The sequence below is a fragment of the Tympanuchus pallidicinctus genome, unplaced genomic scaffold (genome assembly GCF_026119805.1).
Source record: "Tympanuchus pallidicinctus isolate F22 unplaced genomic scaffold, pur_lepc_1.0 scaffold13, whole genome shotgun sequence".
NCBI classification, from domain to species: domain Eukaryota; kingdom Metazoa; phylum Chordata; class Aves; order Galliformes; family Phasianidae; genus Tympanuchus; species Tympanuchus pallidicinctus.
In genome coordinates this window covers 6,338,474-6,357,661 of record NW_026294648.1, presented here as the reverse complement: position 1 = coordinate 6,357,661, position 19,188 = coordinate 6,338,474, and the positions used below count along the sequence as shown (strand labels likewise).

General features: G+C 38.4%; 2 protein-coding genes across 3 annotated transcripts in view; both read left to right on the top strand.

Annotated features, from left to right (window-relative positions):
- PGK1 (phosphoglycerate kinase 1) overlaps positions 1-19,188 on the top strand; it is a 156,799-nt gene that overhangs the window by 117,134 nt on the left and 20,477 nt on the right. The window lies entirely within an intron of this gene.
- The window catches only part of ATP7A (ATPase copper transporting alpha), a 28,483-nt gene that overhangs the window by 4,872 nt on the left and 4,423 nt on the right, over positions 1-19,188 (top strand). The window contains exons 1-21 of one of the 2 annotated variants that reach the window (XM_052673250.1): positions 2,397-2,415; positions 2,505-2,639; positions 4,574-5,063; positions 5,804-6,532; positions 8,726-8,926; positions 9,954-10,117; positions 10,658-10,819; positions 11,404-11,480; positions 11,649-11,874; positions 12,333-12,566; positions 12,982-13,073; positions 13,444-13,571; positions 13,738-13,892; positions 14,230-14,364; positions 15,198-15,392; positions 15,569-15,751; positions 16,062-16,275; positions 16,936-17,082; positions 17,485-17,627; positions 17,959-18,162; positions 18,703-18,820. In XM_052673250.1, the coding sequence (XP_052529210.1) occupies positions 2,532-2,639; positions 4,574-5,063; positions 5,804-6,532; positions 8,726-8,926; positions 9,954-10,117; positions 10,658-10,819; positions 11,404-11,480; positions 11,649-11,874; positions 12,333-12,566; positions 12,982-13,073; positions 13,444-13,571; positions 13,738-13,892; positions 14,230-14,364; positions 15,198-15,392; positions 15,569-15,751; positions 16,062-16,275; positions 16,936-17,082; positions 17,485-17,627; positions 17,959-18,162; positions 18,703-18,820 (4,105 nt within the window). In that variant the 5' untranslated portion in view covers positions 2,397-2,415; positions 2,505-2,531. Of the gene's footprint in view, positions 1-2,396; positions 2,416-2,504; positions 2,640-4,573; positions 5,064-5,803; positions 6,533-8,725; positions 8,927-9,953; positions 10,118-10,657; positions 10,820-11,403; positions 11,481-11,648; positions 11,875-12,332; positions 12,567-12,981; positions 13,074-13,443; positions 13,572-13,737; positions 13,893-14,229; positions 14,365-15,197; positions 15,393-15,568; positions 15,752-16,061; positions 16,276-16,935; positions 17,083-17,484; positions 17,628-17,958; positions 18,163-18,702; positions 18,821-19,188 lie in introns of those variants that run through there. The other variant, XM_052673249.1, reaches the window with a different exon arrangement.

The following is a 19,188-nucleotide window of genomic DNA, read 5'->3' as shown; positions in this document are numbered from 1 at the left end:
GCTCAGTTCTCTGTGTGTCTGATTGTTGTGCTTACAAAATACCCTGCAAGTCAAGTACTTCTTGAAACTTCACCTGTACTTTAGCCTTGTGGGAAGATTCATTGCTCCCTGACTGTGGAATTACAATTACGTCTTTGTTTGTTCTTCATGGACTGAGCATTCCTCATGGAAGAACTGAAGGATCAATAAAGGCCAGGTGATGGAATGAAAGCATGTTTCCTTAGTTAGCTTTGTAGTGTTTTTTACAAAATATCCTGTGTTTTTGTGTATGCAGACAAGCCTGAGAAAGGACATATGTGAAGCTCTTAAAATGCACTATTCTACTGATTCATTACTCCCTCGTGTTTCAAGTGTGGTTCCCTATTTCTATAGATGTGTAAATATTACCTGTAACTATTTCTGTGTGTTGCTGATAATTCAGATCATCAGAATAGGCAAGAAGTGAGACCTATACTAACTCTTGATGTAGAGTTATTGTATTAGTTCACCAAGTTATAGCACACCAAGTTATCGTTTTCTGTACAGAACAGCATAACGTGATGCCTTATTTAATATAAGCTGCTGTTTTATCTTCAGAGTCAGCAGAACCCAACAGCCCAGCCAGTGCAAGTGTTAATGCTGATTTTCAGGGCTTAGCAATAACTGAAGCTGTTGTTGCCTGCTGCTTTCCCTTGGATCTCTCGGCACTGGGACCACCAAAGGATGCACGTGTTCTGCAGTGCATCCTTTCACACTCCCACTCGTGTCTGGAAGAAGAGCTACAGCAGGAAGCTGCTTTTTGCTTCTGATCCCACAGTTGCCATCAGCCTTGAGGTGCACATGCAGCCTTTTTGCTTCCCAACTTCATCGTTATTTGGATGGCAGGATGAAACATCAGCACTTCACAATATATTCTGAGTAAATATGTGATGCCTTCTAGGAAGGTCAGGTGCTGTGGGTTGTTGGGGGTGTTGGTAAGGATCTGAGCAGCTGTGGAAATGTTGCTGAGACTTCTGTGACTGTGAGGGGAAAACTTTCCTCGGTTGAACAGCTGTAAAAGCAGCTCTTCATGGTGTTCAAAGCCCTTGTGACCATGAGGTTTTCTCAGCAACTTGCTGACCATTCCTGTCCAATAGCCATGCTTATCATCGATGTGCCTGAGTTCCTGTTGTCCCTTGTGGCATACGCTGTGGTTCTTCAACAAAACTGTTATTGCCTCCTGGAATACAAAGGCTGACACTACAGTTCAGATCACTTAGCTGGTCATTTGTGGGTTTCAGGGAATGCACTAGGGAAATCCTTAAAATCAGCTTCTCAGACTATCTTTTATGATGTTTGCATGTTTATTTTGTATGCTTTGACCTAGTAATTGTAGTTAAATTTGCACGTGCTAGTATCTGGTCAACAAGTATGCAATGTGTTCCTGGCTCTTTGCATAGAATGCATTTGAATTTAATATTTATTTAATCATTGGAAATCTTACTATAATTCAAAGGTTTGCACTGTCCTCACCTGTTGGCTAAGCTTCAGCACTTGGAGATTCTATGCAGGTGAGGTAAACCTGGTTCTACAGTGAAACCTTCCAGTATTCCACATGTGGCTTCAGAGTGTCTCAAAGCAAAACCAGAAACATTCAGACGCAGTTGTGAAATGCTACCAAGGAGAGAACAAATTAATTTTGTTAAATGCTGTTCTTACTTACTGTAGTCTGGTTTCAAAGACAAGTCCCCAGGGTAATAGCCATCTAAGCACGTGTGTGACTTCAGCTGTTGGCTTAGTCATCTGAAGTTGTTGATGCTTTCAATGCAGCCAGTTTGACCGATTCTCATCCTGCTCATTAGCTGTATATGAAAATATAATGAAAAAAATGTGAATTTACAGAGGTTTAAAAAAATCTTGTCCTCTGTTACTTAATCTATGTGTTGCACAAATGAATTCTTTTGCAATTGATATTATCTCTATAGGCAAATTTCATTCAGGCTTAGTGGGAGTTTTTTTAATTTGTTTTTTGTTTTGGCTTTTTTTCCTGGTCTTGTACTGACAAGCAAAAATAATGATTATTTGAGAGGAGTAGAAATTAAATATTTCTGAATGAGATGTGGAAAAAGCTTGTTTTATTCCTGAGGACTAGTTACAGCATTACTTCCTCTTGCTAATATAGCAAAAGAGACAATTGTCCTCTGTCCCTGTGCTTTATATGCTGTCCTCTATTAATCTGGTTTTTCAAGTGCTTTCTTTTCCAAGTAATTTAATCTCACACTGGTGAGTCACAGCTTTCTTGCATGTGATTAAATGATCGTGACTATAATACAAATCAATCAATTTGTCTATCTGAAAATTCATAGGACCAAGTAGCTAAATGCCTCCTTCCTGTTAAGTCTTGCCCAACATCATATTTTGATCAGATTTTGAAATCTACTAGAGTTACGTGGCCAGGTACATCATCTGCTAAATTGCAGCAGATTGTTTTTGGGTTTGTTTTTTTAATTTAAGAAAAGAATTATAATTCTTTTTGACCAACAGAGATGAGAAGACCTGAGTAGAGTTTGACAATGGAGGCAAGATCCATAGTTATTGGTGTGGAGGGAATGACGTGCCACTCCTGCGTTCAGGCCATTGAACAGCATGTTGGGAAGATGAATGGCATCCATAACATCAAAGTAAGTAACGCTGCCCTTTTGTTAGAAAGTTTTGTTCTTATCTGGTGTAAGCAAGAGAAAAGCTAATGCTTACTGTACTGCACAGAACTGAGTTGTGCAGGGAGCCGAGTTGTCATCTGTTACTCTTCAAGTGAGATTCTGCCTCAGTTCAGTAGTGCGAATTTCAGTGCTTAATTCAGTATTGTGAAATAATGAGAAGCTTACTAAAACAAGCTAAATGTTCACGTTCTTTTGTGCTGTCCAGTAAAAGAAATAACAGCACAATTATAGTCCTGAGCAATTGATGGAGCTACTTGGTTTGCCCTTATCCAGACTTCCTTGAACTGCCTTGATGTTAACCTCTACTTGTGATGCTTTCTTGGTGCAGAGGAGATAACTTTTGATCCTACAGCTAGTTTGTGCAAGAAGGAGCAGTCCTTACAATTACAGCTGCATGAAATTGCTAAGTTTAATTACTAGATAGTGAAATCTTGCAGTAACATTCTGTAGTAGTTGATGTTTACTCTAGATAGTATTTTCTATAGGCAAATATATATTGGCAAATAGTATTTTCTTGGTTGTGTCAAATTTGTTTCCATTTTAGTGGGTATGTCAGAGATGAACACTTTCCTTAGCTATGTTTGGCACTCTGTATCTGGGGGCATACAGCTGTTGCCACTAGCTTATTTCAAAAGGTTTCTCGTGGTTCATCGTTCAGTGCAAATGATCTGTACAGCAGCAAATAAAATGCCAGTTAGTACAGTTTACTTCTGTGTGAAGTAGGAGTTCATGTATGCTTACAGAAATGTGATTTGCTTTTAGAATTTCTAAGAATTCTCTGAGAAACAAAAAGTTATGTTTATGTTGAGCAATTATGAACTAGGTGAGCCAGAGAGGTGAATACTGGATTGCTCATACAGACAAGCAGGGCTGCATTTAGGTAATTTTGCCTCCAACTGCAATGAAACCAATAAATGTCCATATTCCTAATGCTGCTAAGGCTCATAATTTGGACAAAAATGAAGACAGGTTGTTCTTAAAATCATTTATCTGGTGTGATTTAATTTTGTCTGTGGCCTTTAGGTTGTTGCTTTGCCCAGAGAAAAGATAGAATTTAATGACTGTGTTAGGCCTCTGGCAGGAGGCTTTTCCTTTTGGAACCTGCAATAATTGTATTTGATGTATCATCAGTTTGGAGCAAATTAAATTGTGGATGTTTGTACCATTGACTGTGAAAGGTTAATACTAAATCAGAAAGTTTCTGGATCACCAAAATGTACAGAGATAACAAAAAAAAAAAAAAAAAAAAAAAAAAAAAAAAAAAACCAGCTTCTTTTGGTGTTGGCCACGTATCTAATTTCAAAACTGAGTTTTGCTCCCTGAAGCCTGCAGTTTATTCCACAAAGCAGAGTAATAACCTGTGCTTAAAATGCCAAGAATTATTGGACTCCTTTCACTGCTACTTAAATATTCTGGATTTTTCAAAGAACTTTTTCTCCTATCCTTGTAATTACTCTCATATTGCTACTAACTGCAAAATTGTGCAAACGGTTAAGAATTTCTTTTTTCTCTGGGCTCATTTGCTTTCAGTTGAATTGCGCTTAGTAGTTAGAGAGTTTGACTCTGCAAGTTTTGTTTCTTTCACTATAAGATGTATTGATGTTGCCTGGATGTCTTAAGAAAACGTGGCCTGACAGATTCTTAAAGGATTCTGAAATTAGCAAGGAGAAGAAACAATCTTCTTTGTCTAGCCGTGTTGTTACAGAAGTTATTGTGTGATGGCCATTGGTATGGCTTCATGGTTCAGAGTGGGTAGTGATGGATAAAATGATACTGGACAAGTATCACTAACATCTGCAAATAATAGCTATTCATAATCCCGTGCAGGTTATTAGTTCTTATTTCTTAATGTTACAATTTGCTAAATTGGTTTTCGTTATTTTTCTCTTTGCAAGGTATCTCTAGAAGATAAGAATGCCGTCATTATTTATGACTCAAAACTGCACACTCCAGCAACGCTGCAGGAAGCAATATATGACATGGGGTTTGATGCTACATCAGCTGGTTCAAACCCACAACCTGTTTTACCTGACACAATTTTTCTTACTATTCCTACTCAATCAGCTCTAACATCTAAAGAGCTTCGTAGCGCACTGCTGAAGAACAAAGGTATCCTGGATGTTAAGATGTCTTCTGATCAAAAATCTGCAGTGGTGACTTTCCTTTCTTCGGTTGTAAATGGCAAGCAGATTGTCCAAATGGTCCCAGGAGTGGGCTTAAGTATTTCACCACCAGAAGTAACTGCAGGAACATGTGAAGATCCCAGCTGGTCTCATGCAAGTAGTGTTTTGTTGCGCCTGAAAGTGGACGGGATGACCTGCCATTCCTGCACTAGCACTATTGAAGGGAAGATTGGCAAATTGCAAGGAATTCAACGGATTAAAGGTAAAGCCTTTCTGATAGATTTTTTTTTTTTTTGTAAAAATAGATACTGTCTTCTGATGGCATTCTGGGGATACCTTGGTTTTAGATTAGTTCTGTACAGCAGTTAATTACCTATTGTGGTACAAGATGCATAGTTGCATGTTTAATTTGGACTAGAAGTGAAAGGGAAACCAAACTGTGGTGAGGATATTTCTGTTAAGTGAATGATAGCATTCAGTGGTTTGTTTTGATAGGGAAACTGGAGTAGTAGTAGAGTTCTTGACATTTATTTTCAGTCATAGAATCCTTCAATACCAGATGTCTTTTCTGTGTTGCAGTTAATATTAGTTTATATCTTCTTTCCAATTAAAATTAATATTGTCTCACAATTGTATCCAAAAGGAAATTATCTGTGTAAATAGCTTTAACATGAATGTAATGTAGCAGGCCCTGGATAAAAGAATGTATCTGTTAAGAAATAGTGATGTCATTTGTGAGCATCCTGGGGCAAGAACAAAAACTGAAAAGAAAAAAGAAAATGCAGGAATTGTGGCATTGTCCAGACAATTAATGACTGAACTTAAATCACTTTGAAACATTGAAATGTACTGGGCCACTTAAATCTTCTTTCCATTCCAGTTAAATTTCTGAATATTTGAAGATTTTTTTGTAACCCTTGATGACATCTATTGCTCTTAAAGAAGAATGCTTGTTATGCTTAAGGCAGTAATGCACACTCCTTTTTATTGTTCAATTTTCAGTGTCCTTGGACAATCAGGAAGCTGTTGTTGTGTATCAGCCTCATCTAATTACAGCAGAAGAGATCAAATGCCAAATCGAAGCTGCAGGTTTCACAGCATCTTTCAAAAAGCAGCCTAGACCTCTTAAACTCAACGCAGTTGACCTGGAAAGGTTGAAGAATACTCAGACCAAAGCTTCTGACACAGCACCACTGACAGAAAACACAAGAAATGTGAATGATACGAAGACTGCTGTCTTCAGAATCGATGGCATGCACTGCAATTCATGTGTCCTCAATATTCAAAGCACCATATCAACGCTCCCATCAGTAACAAATATAGTTGTTTCATTAGAGAATAAATCTGCTATTGTAAAATACAAACCAAACTTAATTACCATAGATGTACTGAGAAGTGCCATAGAGGCAGTGTCCCCACAGACATTTAAAGTCAGCCTTCTTGACAAATATGAAAATGTAGCACTTTTCCCTGCACTGGCGTCTCCACGGAAGTCTGTGAAGGATGCTGGCCAGCCCCTTACTCAAGTCGTTGTGATAAACATCGAGGGAATGACTTGCAATTCTTGTGTGCAGTCTATTGAGGGAGTCATTTCCCAAAAGGCTGGTGTAAAATCTATTAATGTCTCTCTGGCAAATAGTAATGGAATTATAGAATATGACCCTCTGCAGACATGCCCAGAAGATTTGCGATGCTCCATAGAAAATATGGGGTTTGATGCTTCTTTGCCAGGTAATGACATATTAAACTTCTAAAAGTAGCCTACAGACAGGAGGGGAATCAAATCTTTGAAAAGGTAAATAAGAGCTGGACAAGGGGAAATGTTTTTAGGTTGAGAGAGGGGAGATTTAGGTTGGATGTCAGGGGGAAGTTCTTTACTATGAGAGTGGTGAGGTGGTGGAACAGCTGCTCAGAGAGGTTGATGGATGCCCCATCCCTGGACGTGTTCAAGGCCAGGTTGCATGGGGCCCTGGGCAGCCTGGTCTGGTATTAAATGGGGAGGTTGGTGGCCCTGCCTGTGGCAGGGGGAGGTTGGAGATTCGTGACCTTGAGGTCCCTTCCAACCCGGACCATTCTGTGTTTATGTTTGGGATTTGATACCACTGAAGATGAAAATAGCAGTTAGCATGTTGTACTTCCTGCACGTGGAGAGAAGCTTTATGTCTTCATTGTTAGTGAATGAGTTAAGTGTACATGTAACACTTCCTTGAAGATTCTGAACTGGATAAGGAATGAGGAATATAAATAAGGAATAAGGAATATAAATAGGAATATTGATATTCAAATGGTGTCCCAATTTGCTGCTGCCTGAAATGAAATGAAATGAAATGTGGAGGGTAAAAGGGCCTTTGCATGCTGCTAAGAATAGTAGATTACTGGGCTAGTTTCTTTAGTAGCAAATTATTAGAGAAAAACTTGTGAGGAGTAACCAAAGGGCTGTAACCTGACTTTGACATGACTGAGAGTGACAAAAACCTGAAGAGTGTGGATATCAGTGAAGAAATTTAAAATGTAGCTTGCCATTATATCTGGTATGCTAAAAGTAATTGCACAGTGGGAACAGACAGCTAGGTAGCAAAATCCAGAAGGTTTACAGAGATAATCCAGGTGAGTATTAATGGGAAGAGACTTCTTGAGGGATCAATGAAGCTTCATTTTTCTTATTCAGTAAGTTTTAAGGAATAGAGCAAGTGAGATATTTTATGGCAATAACCAAAGTAATAAAGCCACGTACTCACATTTAATTCCTTTTATATTGCTCCTGCATAAATATAGCATCTGAATTGATATGAGAAGCAGCTGTCTGTGGTTTGAGAGCCATTCTCTAAAGCCAAAAACACTGAATTTCTGTACAAAATGTGTATGAACCTTGTGCCTCTGGTAAAGTCAGTAAAATTACATATAAAGCTAAGGTTGCAAAGCAGATGTCTAGCTTGCAACCTGTCAAAGAGGATAAAGGATGTACCACAAGATGGATGAATACAATGAGGAAAAGCAAGTGAAAAATTTTAACGAGACAGGCAAAGTTTCAGTGGTCTGAACACCATCTGAACTGGAAAAAATCTTTGTGATCATCAAGTGCAACCAACAACCTGACCTACAGATTCCCTTCACTGGGCCGCACACTTCATGACCAAATTGTAGTTAAACTTCTGCACTACGTAGGCACTACTTCCTTTCACCTGTTAAAATGCTGAATCAACTTGGTTTTAGGTTCTTTTGTTCTTATAATTCTGTACTTTGTGAATACAGGATTTTAAACAAGCAGCTGTCATGAAGTTGCACAGCAAATACGATACCATGAGTGCCTGAATGTTGACTGCTGTTCACTATCCTATGTTAGGAATGGGCCTGAAGACAATTTCTTCACACTTCATTGGACTGAGAAATGTTGCTTGGAACAGACAGTTAGATATGGCCATGACTTTCTTAATAGAAAAGATAAATCAAGACTGGGGGTTTTTTATGGCTCAAGTATTGCGAAAATATGTGATAAAATAATCTAGAATCTGTGCAATCTTTTTTATAATTTTTTTAGCCAGCAGTATTTCTGTAGCCTCATAAAACAATGCATCAATTACCAACTCCATCAAAGCAACTGATACTGACATCACAGACTCCTCGTTCATAAAATAGTCAAATTTTAATTTTCTGGCACGAGGATGGGGGAAAAAAAACTGCCTGTTTTTGGTTGGTACCACTTCAAGTGTACAAATCAATGCTCTATTTTTAACATGGTACTCTAAACTTAAGCTAAGTTTGATCACTTTCTGCCCCTGGCAAGGTTTAGAGTTGCTCTATTGTTGATGCAAGATGGACTTTTTTTGCCTGAAAATGTGTGTGTAGTAATGCCTTACGTAGTACCAGGTTGTAGGTAATTTCATCTTCTGTATGTAATGACACAAATTTCAATCTCTTTTTCAGAAAAGACAGGACCGCCTGTAGGAATAACTCAGCCCACACCCAAAGAGCAGCCAGAATCTGCTGTGCCTATCTCCAAAATGTCACAGGGCTTTGTTGCTAAACAGGAATCCAAGAGCTTGTCGAAGTGCTACGTCCAGGTCACAGGAATGACATGTGCTTCATGTGTAGCCAACATTGAGAGAAATTTGAGAAGAGAAGATGGTCAGTATGATCTGTTACACTTCTAAGCATTTCTTTTAGAGAACACATTTAGTTTTTGTACTGTTTGTAATTGGTGATTTGTCAAAAGAAGTACTGTTGAAACAAATTTCTTAAGAGAGAACGCAGTCTACTTTATGTTGGCTCATAGGATGAGAAGAGAATGTAATTCTTGGTTCTGTGTTGGCATGCTGGCTGGAGACTGCCCTTGCAAAAGCAGGAGCTGGGTTACTCTAAAGAGAATGTATAGACATCAAATATGAATCCTCTTGAAACTGAAACAGATCTCTTCTATTGGTGTGACTTGCCCAGATCTGCAAGCTAAAAACCAGAAGCATTTATGTCTGTATTGCAAATGAAACTATTAGAGAACGGCAGTATTAGTGTGGAAGTATTATTAGTATGGCAGTATTAAAGAGAGGTAAGCTAATTTTAGCTTTGCAAGTCAAGACAATGATGTCTGTCTTTCTGTCAGAGTGTAAATTTGCAGGAACACATAGTTGCATAAGTATAATGAGGAGTCATTATTATAGACCGTACTTAATTATCATAATGAAGATGGATATATTCCAAGTGAACCTGGAATATTGTTTTTCATCCTAAAAGCTTTTTGTACTTTCCTTTTAACTTAGTGCAGTAGGATTGCACGTTGTTAGATTTACACTTTCCAAAGCACGTTCGTTCAAATTCTCTTTTGAGCAAAGGGAATTTTGAAATGCTATAATTAAATCAGAAAAATAGGCTGAAGTACATTTTAGGTTTTTTCAAAGTGGGTCATCTTTTCATACAGAGTAAATGATTGTTTGTAATTAAGCGGTAAGCGCGAGCTGCGTGCTTTCCAGTTGCAGTAGTACTTCCATCGTTCACATCTGCACTCCCAAGCTTTTGTTGCACTGGTGATGTATCTTGCAGAAATGCTTGTTTTCATTTGTATGTACCTGAAATGTGGTAGATTCTCCACTTCATTGGATTGCTGTTGTGCTGTTACATTGTCTTAAACACCAACTATTTTCACATCCCTCTTTTCTAGGAATACATTCAGTCCTTGTTGCCCTAATGGCAGGAAAGGCAGAAGTGAGGTACAATCCTGCTGTCATACACCCTTCAGCTATTGCAGAGCTCATACGGGAACTGGGATTTGGAGCGACCGTGATGGAAAGCAGTGGTGAAGGAGATGGAATTCTGGATCTTGTTGTAAGCTAGTAATTAAAAACAACTACCCTTGTCTTTGTTTTTATCTATTGAACGTGATTGTGTAATCATTTGCTTCTTAGTGTTTGAAAAATATAATAGAGCTTAATGTAAAAAAAATAAATAAAATTCAAACCATAGGAGTGCATTAGGTACATATCACAAACTGTGTACTGATTTTAAGCTTGTCCTTCAGACTATGTTGGCTCAAACTACTATGCTGAAGTCAAAGAGAAACCCCTGTATTTTGGTGGAGTTATTCTGTACATTGCAGGATTTGTCTATTTATTATTTTGTAGCTGAGTCTAGCACAGAGGTCCCAGCTCTGGGCATGAAGAGGCAGCAGAGGTTCAGCAGAGCTTAATGACTAAGTCTTCCTCTGTAGTGCTCTCATCCTTCATAAGTGATCCTCCAGTGTTGCTGCTTCAGACCTCAGACATAAGCAATAAGTAGGTCAGGGTTGTTATAAGCACGTTTTCTTTTTCTATTTCCTAAAGATGCATTAACTTTTTGCTTTGACTAAAGGAAACCTTTATTTTACAGGTGAGAGGAATGACATCTGCTGCTTGTGTGCACAAAATAGAATCCACCCTCATGAAGACTAATGGTGTTTTATACTGCTCAGTAGCTCTTGCAACCAACAAAGCACATATTAAATACGATCCTGAGATTATAGGTCCTCGAGATATTATACAAGTGATAAAGGTTAGTTTTGTGAAGGCACCACATCTGATAAAATAACTGGTGTCTTTTGAATAGTTTCATACTCCACAACAGAGGGGAAAGCTATCAAAGGAAAAAATTCTGCTCCACCACTGTCTTGCTCTCAGTGCAGATTTCTGCAGGTAATGTAAGCGTTCTCACAGCTCAGAAACAGCGCTCCATTAAAGAGAGAGACTGGGGAAGCCAGGCTATTTGAAGTTAACCTGTAGTTTTGCAGGAGAGTAAAACACTGTAGCAGAAAAGAGATTAAATAAATTACATGACATTGTCCCTCATTTTCTGTACTTCAGGAATAATCATTTTTTGAAAGTCACGTTTCAGACTTGCATTTTAATGTTTTAGAAAAGTTGATTTGTACATCAGGCTATGACTTCTTGAGTTGACCTGTGCAGAGATAAAAGCAGTCATCTAAAACTAACAAATGAATGAAACAAGTTAATGAAACAAATCATTTGATTTGCTATGCAGGCTGGTGTTGTCAGTAATATGTGCATAAGTTACTAAGAGTGCAGTCTTTAAAATTTCACTGTTCTCATTTATTTATTTATTTATTTATTTCTCCTTAGGATTTAGATTTCACAACTGCTTTAGTGAAAAAAGATAGATCTGCTAGTCATCTAGATCACAGACAGGAAATAAGGCAGTAAGTATTCCTGAATTTATTTAGATTATATATAAACATCTTTGCTTTTTTGGTCTATTTTCTCTTTTAGTAAAGTTTATGAAATTTTGTTAGTCTGTAAGGACTTGCTAGCTAAAATGTTATTCAGCACTTGATAGCAAAACAAATGTATTTATTTTTAAACCTAAGGTGGAGAAGGTCTTTTTTTGTGAGTCTGGTTTTCTGTATTCCTGTCATGGCGATGATGATTTACATGATGGTTGTGGACAGTCAACTCTCAGATGCTCACAGACATCTCAACATGAGTAGTGAGGAAATGGAGGCCATTCACTCTTCTATGTTCTTGGAACACCAGCTCCTGCCAGGACTGTCTGTTATGAATTTTCTGTCATTCTTACTCTGTGTCCCTGTACAGGTAAGTGGCAATATGGTGAGACAACTCCAAGTTTGTTGGGGTTAGACATTCGAGACAAAACATTGGGAAATTAAATTTGACAAGTGACTGTTCTTACTCTAGAGGAAAATACTTCTGTGGTGCCACCACTGCTGCTAACATAAACAGTGCTGGGGACTGTTAAGGACAGGTCAGTCAGTGTGTGGGTGCTATGCAGTCTGACAGCATCTGGGCAGCTTGTCTAGCTGTAGCCAGTGGGCATGGGAAGGAGCTGGTAGAACTGCATGGAGATGAGGTGATCTGGGAATACTGAAGGGAAGATCTAAGATGTAGCTCTTGAGCAGAGACGGGACTTTGTTCAATAAGTGATGGAGAAGATAAATGACCAAAAACAAAAAAAAATTGCTTCTCAGCAAAATACTGCTGCTGTGTGTTACGAATGTGTGCACAGAATATAACAGGTGCCATTACTGTTACAGATATTTGGAGGCTGGCACTTCTATATACAGGCATACAAAGCACTGAAGCACAGAACTGCAAACATGGATGTGCTCATTGTTCTGGCAACCTCCATTGCGTTCGTCTACTCATTTGTAATTCTTCTAGTTGCAATGGCTGAGAAAGCAAAAGTAAACCCTGTGACTTTCTTTGACACACCTCCCATGCTGCTGGCATTCATCTCGTTGGGCCGGTGGCTGGAGCACGTTGCAAAGGTAAGGGATGTAAAAGTACTTGTGATGGGCAAAAAGAGCATAGCGTGGCAGTTGTATTTCAGACAGTTCTCAGTAGTGATGGTAGAAGGCTGAAGTTTTGTGCTGCCTACAGTACGTGGTAAATGTTTGTTCTTGACATCATTGAATGGAAAGCAGCATATCCAAGCTATAGGACACTGAGTGTAATTTCAGAGTGGTGCATACTTCAAAAATGCAAAAGCCTTGTATATTTTTTAACCTTTTTTTTGTTATAAAATAGTCCTCAATAACTGAACTAGTAAAAAATATGAAGAAATACAAATCCATTTTCAGAACTTATTTTCTTAACAGTAAATTGCAGCATATGAAGTTGTTGTTTACCCCACAATTTTTTTGCAATACCGTAGTCAGAAAAATATGAAAATTATTATTCTAGGGTAAAACCTCAGAAGCACTGGCAAGACTAATTTCATTACAAGCTACTGAAGCAACTATTGTTACCTTGGGCCCCGATAACATTCTCTTAAGGTATCTTCGTCATTTGCATTTTCTATTGTTCCATTTTTGTTGATAATTTATTAAGTTCACAGACAAATGTTATAATTCTGTAGAACTATGAAGAAAATGACTTCAGATTTGCTGGTAGATTTGTATTTGAAAATGTTAAAATGCAGAAAAGTAAGCATCACTGCAGTTTGTTTTATTGGAATCTTACTAATTTTTGCTAGTAAGGAAATAAGTGGATTTACTCAGCTGGAAAGTAAACTAACACATGATAGGCTTAGTGCTCTGTAAAACAGCCTTTGTTAAGCTCACAGTGGTAACTGGTGGAATTATGCTTTATGTGCTTTTGCCTGGGTGGCTTCAGTTAACAATGGCTTGTTTGAAAACTCTCCAGTGAGGAGCAAGTTGATGTTGAATTGGTTCAGCGGGGTGATGTTGTCAAAGTGGTGCCAGGAGGCAAATTCCCAGTGGATGGTCGTGTTATTGAAGGACACTCTATGGTAGATGAATCTCTTATCACAGGTGAGCATTTATTTTGTTTGCGAGTGTAAACATGTTTTTGTTTTCTTTTAAATGAATCTGAAGATGAAAAGTTTAACTTTTTTTCTTAATATGAGTCAGTAGTTATTACCAGAAATCACATTGCTGCAAAAGCTCCATCAGTTATCTGTTGCTGACCTTTCCTTAGGTGAAGCGATGCCTGTGACTAAGAAGCCTGGCAGCACAGTTATTGCTGGTTCCATTAATCAGAACGGATCGCTGCTGATTTCAGCAACCCATGTTGGAGCTGACACGACTCTTTCACAGATTGTTAAACTTGTGGAGGAGGCCCAGACCTCAAAGGTAGAGTAGCATCAACCTAAGCATTTGGGTTTTGTTGTAGTTGGGCATCAGCACACCAAATGGTTTGCAAAATGGCTAAGGTTGTTTAGATTTGAATTGCAGCTGGACCATGAATTTTGGTTTTGTTTTGTGTTTTGTTTTTTTTTTAAACTGAATGAGAACTTTGATATGATACACTGTTTGAAATCTCATCATTTTACAGAGTAAATATGTAGTTACAAAGCATGGTTTGCCAAATGTGCTGATATTTTGTTTATGATTATGTTTGTGTCTGAAGGCATAGAAGACAGTAAGAATGGTGTTGATGGAGCTGACACTTGTTTTTAATTTTTCCTAGGCTCCTATACAACAATTTGCAGACAAAATTAGTGGCTACTTTGTTCCTTTTATTGTGGTTGTCTCTGTGGTTACCCTCTTTGCCTGGGTTATAATTGGTTTTGTGGATTTCGAAATAGTAGAAAAATATTTTCTGGTAAGTCAGTCTCCTTCAGTGACTTCTGAAATATTTCACATATAATAAGCCTACAAATTTATTAGGCTGCAGCAGTCTCATTTTTAGATTATCCTTGCAGATTGTTGGGTGGAAATGCATGAAATTATTTTCATCCCTGTAATTTATATTTATTTTGTACTGTGACTTCGCTCTGACGTTTTCCCATACAGAATGTTCAGTAATTAATCAACTCTTAGAAGTTATTTAAAAAAAAAACTGAACAGAAAAATTAAATTGGGAAGCTTCAAGGTTTAGTATTTCCTTCTTTGTGGGGGGGCAAAAAATCATTTGCATCGTAGGCTCCCATTCTTCCTCTAGTTTTCTTAGCATAGCTGTGTGTAAATTCACCTTTGAAATCAGTGGAATTCATATCCATGTGAATGGCAGAGGAGGTTGAGAATCCTGATTTGTACCTTGGGGTTGCTTAGCTCTCCGTTTTTTTCTGTGGACTAGATTTGCAGTCAGGGTGTATTAGTTGCAGGAGAACGATCTCTGTGTCTTTGCTGTAGCATAAACTCTTGATGAGGTATGTTTTATTGAAGTTCAGAAGAGCTGTCATAGAGTGTGGTCCTTTATTTAAGAAAAGGTCATCAATAAAACAAGTCAGGAGTATAGGCTGTATGTAATGAAGTTTGGATGCTAATAATGAATTTTGTAATTAATCTTAGCTGTGGCATAATTTTCCCTATGCTTTCAGTTTTAATACTTCATCTTGCATCTTTTTTCTTTTTACATCAAGGGTGATGTGTAGTTAAATGCATTGTTTTCATTGCTGAATTTCTTTTGTAAATAAAACGAATTTCTGTCACTAGGGGTACAATAAGAGCATTTCTGCAGCTGAAGTGATAATCCGCTTTGCATTCCAAGCCTCTATCACAGTCTTGTGTATTGCATGCCCCTGTTCCCTGGGGTTAGCAACCCCCACGGCTGTGATGGTTGGTACTGGAGTAGGAGCTCAGAATGGCATACTGATCAAAGGAGGAGAGCCGTTGGAGATGGCACATAAGGTAAGAAATGGGGCTCTGCAGGCTGGTAGCAGTAGCATTTTGCCAGTTCCTGCCTGAGCAGAGTTCTACATCACTGTAAGCAGCAAATTAGAAAGTTGGATTAAAAATGAGGTTTTCCAAGCTAGCTGTGCATGGAAGCTTTTGTCATTAAATAATGTCTTCCTGTTTTGCTGCAGGTAAATGTGGTTGTATTTGACAAAACGGGTACGATTACCCATGGCACTCCAGAAGTGATGCGTGTGAAATACCTTGTAGAGAGCAATCGACTGCCACATAATAAAATGCTGGCAATTGTGGGAACTGCAGAGAGTAACAGTGAACATCCCCTTGGAGCAGCAATAACAAAATACTGCAAAAAGGTAAATGGTGTAGGCAAATTGTTTGTATTACAGATAAACCTCTCCTGCATGAATTGAGAAGCACAAATGGTCTTGAGTCATTTAGGAAACGATGGATGTATTCAAATGGAATATTGGAAATTGTGAGGCCATTGTAAATCCCTTGATCGTATTCTGGATTCAGTGGATACTCACATTTACATTTTGATGATAGATTGAATGTTTCTCTGCTCTCCTGCTTAGATTATACTTTAACTTGTGAATTTTGTAAATGTTGCATGTTTCTATATATTTAAATTTCTTTGCTTTTTTGTTTTTGTTTTTTGTGAAGGAACTGGGTTCAGAAACCCTTGGGACATGTACAGATTTTCAGGTAGTTCCAGGCTGCGGCATTAGCTGTAAAGTCACCAATATAGAACCACTGCTCTACAGGAAAAATAAAATGGTTGAAGAAAACAATATGAGAAATGTGACACTTGTAAAAGTTGAGGAACACGAGGAGGAATTGGTGCAGCCTGCTCTGATTATTGATGCTGACTTACCAAGTAAGCTGACTCCAGTTCATAGATAAAATATATTGCAAGACGCCTTTGGTTTTGGATTTTAGTCAGGATCCTTAAGAATGAGATCCTTTTCTTTCTGCCCTGGAAAACTGGGCTTGCATCAAGTCGCCTATGAAATAGAGCTGGCCATTTCTTTATTTCATGGTCACACATCACTCGGGATATTTGGATAAAAACATTCTGTTGGTATAAGTGCAACTGAAGTTATTAACTATGGAGTTGGAAAATCATGGGGAATTGTCTCTTAGCTCTCTCTTCTTTACTTACTAGTTTCATCCCAAGTTACTGTTTGCTAACCAAAATCATGTTTATTTGCACATCTGTTTTTCAATCAAGAGCAGCTCATTGTTAGATCTTTCAACTGTATTAGAACAATAAATTAAAAGAAAGAGACTTTCCTTTACTGCCCCATGACCTGTGATTCTCAGCCCACCAAAGTAGTAACTGCCTATTGCTGGTGAAATGTTAGCAGTGTTCTTGTCATGAGCACCTGAAAAGATGGATTTGAAGGGGAAAATTTGTCTCTTTCATAGTGTTTAAATTCTTCACTAATATTTCAGTGCATACTGAGAGACCACGAGTAGGATTAGCTGGCAGGAAGCTTCCTAATCATCTGTATGATGGCAAGAGTTTTTCTTTCAGCTGCAGTTACTTCTCAAAAATACTCTGTTCTCATTGGTAACCGGGAATGGATGAACAGAAATGGCCTTCTTGTTAAAAATGATGTTGACAAAGCCATGATTGAACATGAGAGGAGAGGTCGCACAGCAGTTCTCATAGCTGTTGATGGTAAGTTCATTGCCGTATCCTTCGTTCAGAGGTTGATTAGTCAGCAGTTAAATAGAAACTGATAAGTAGTAATGCCTTAACAGTTACACCTGAAGTAGACTAATGGGGTGAAAACACATGATTAGCTAAGTTTTGAAACATTTTCATATGAGAAGACCTCTTCCTGCCTTTCTCAGTTGAATAGGAGGTGTGAACTTAAGGTAAGACTTGAAGGAGAGCAAAGTAGAAGAAAGGAAGAAAAAAACAATTCTCCTGTTGGACAGTCTGTACTCCGTGGCCTTTAACACTGCTGCCCTGATAGCTGTTCACATTTCACCTTTCGTTGTCAATAGCAGTGTTTCTGCAAGTGATCACAAACCCCAAAAAAACCTAACTTACTACAAACTCCTTTGTGTTTTTAAGGAGTGCTGTGTGGCTTGATAGCTATTGCTGATACTGTAAAACCAGAAGCTGAGCTGGCAGTCTACACATTGAAGAATATGGGTTTAGAAGTTGTTCTAATGACTGGTGACAACAGCAAAACAGCAAGATCCATTGCCTCTCAGGTATGCAGTTAGGTCTCTGTTGTGGTTTGAAGCTTGCTACATCCCACTTGCAGAACAGATATTGTCATGCTGCTACTGCATGTGGCTAGCATAGAAATGATGTGTGGTGAAAAATGGTAATGTATAGTGAATAAGAAGGGGGACTGAAGAATCCTTTTTGAATGGGAGTAATGTTAGCTTTGAAATGAGACTTATTTTCATATCAGATGGGTTTGGTCTTTGGCTCATGAGCATGGCATTCGGCCTCTATAGTACAAGCTACCACCTCTAATAATGCGATAGCTAGTGAGAAAGCTATTCTGGTGGTCTCTCTCTCTGCCTTTCCCCATAGGTTGGCATCTCTAAAGTGTTTGCAGAAGTTCTTCCCTCTCATAAAGTGGCCAAAGTGAAACAGTTACAGGATGAAGGAAAACGGGTGGCCATGGTTGGAGATGGTATCAATGACTCCCCAGCTCTCGCTATGGCTAATGTGGGAATTGCTATTGGCACGGGCACTGATGTAGCCATTGAGGCAGCTGACGTGGTTCTCATTAAGGTAAGAAAGAGGTGTGTGTGATAATTTCAATTGCATTGGTGTAGCACCTTCATAAACAATTACAATTAAGTACTGTCTTTGTCTTGGTGTTTAGTAGTGTACCTGTCCTATGAAGAAATCTTTCCTTATTTTCTGCTATGAATTTGGGGGCAGTTAGAGCTTGGGAGTGGCCAAGGAACTAAAAAGTGAGGTGACTTCTGGCAGTAGTGAGTTATATTTAAGGAACATATGGGAATATCTCCAATGTTATAGTCACTTCTTCCCACATATCAACAATACCTTGACAGAGGGGTAAACATATAGAGCTGTAGCACATAGATGGTGCTGTGTATGTTCATTTGGGTTGTGGGGATGTCTGGAATAAAATTGGTGCTTATTGTATGAGCTCAATGCAGACATAATAGATCAGCCTACAGAAAGTTCAGCACGTGTAGCCTGTTAAGGTCCAGTACGTGGCAGTTAGCTTTAAAATGGGAATGTGGTGGTGGTGCACGTGTATGCTTTTTATCTCTGACATTCCCAATAAATGTAAACTTCCAGGATGACTTGATGGATGTGGTAGCAAGTATTGATTTGTCAAGGAAGACTGTCAAAAGGATCCGGATCAACTTTGTCTTTGCGCTAATTTATAATCTTGTTGGAGTTCCCATAGCTGCTGGTATGTGAATGTTTCCCTGTGATAATAAAATTGTGCTCAGTCATTAGATGACAGCAATTTATTTCTGTATGGAATAGAATCCATTTTCTTGGTTTCTGACTGACATTAAGTGCAGAGTTCTGTGCCTGCAGTGTGCAGTGATGTATTTGTGCACTGTCCTCTCTGATATTACAGCTACTATAGATGCACCTGGCACATAAACCCACTTTAAAATAAACTGTTTATTGAGTGAGCCCAATCTTGTGAACAAACATTTTGCTGAAGGCTGGCAAGGCATGCCTACTTCTATGTATCATACTATATAAACGACGAATTCAGATGTATTTGCTTATGGGTTCTGCCTGAGCTAGAATATAAATATTTACATT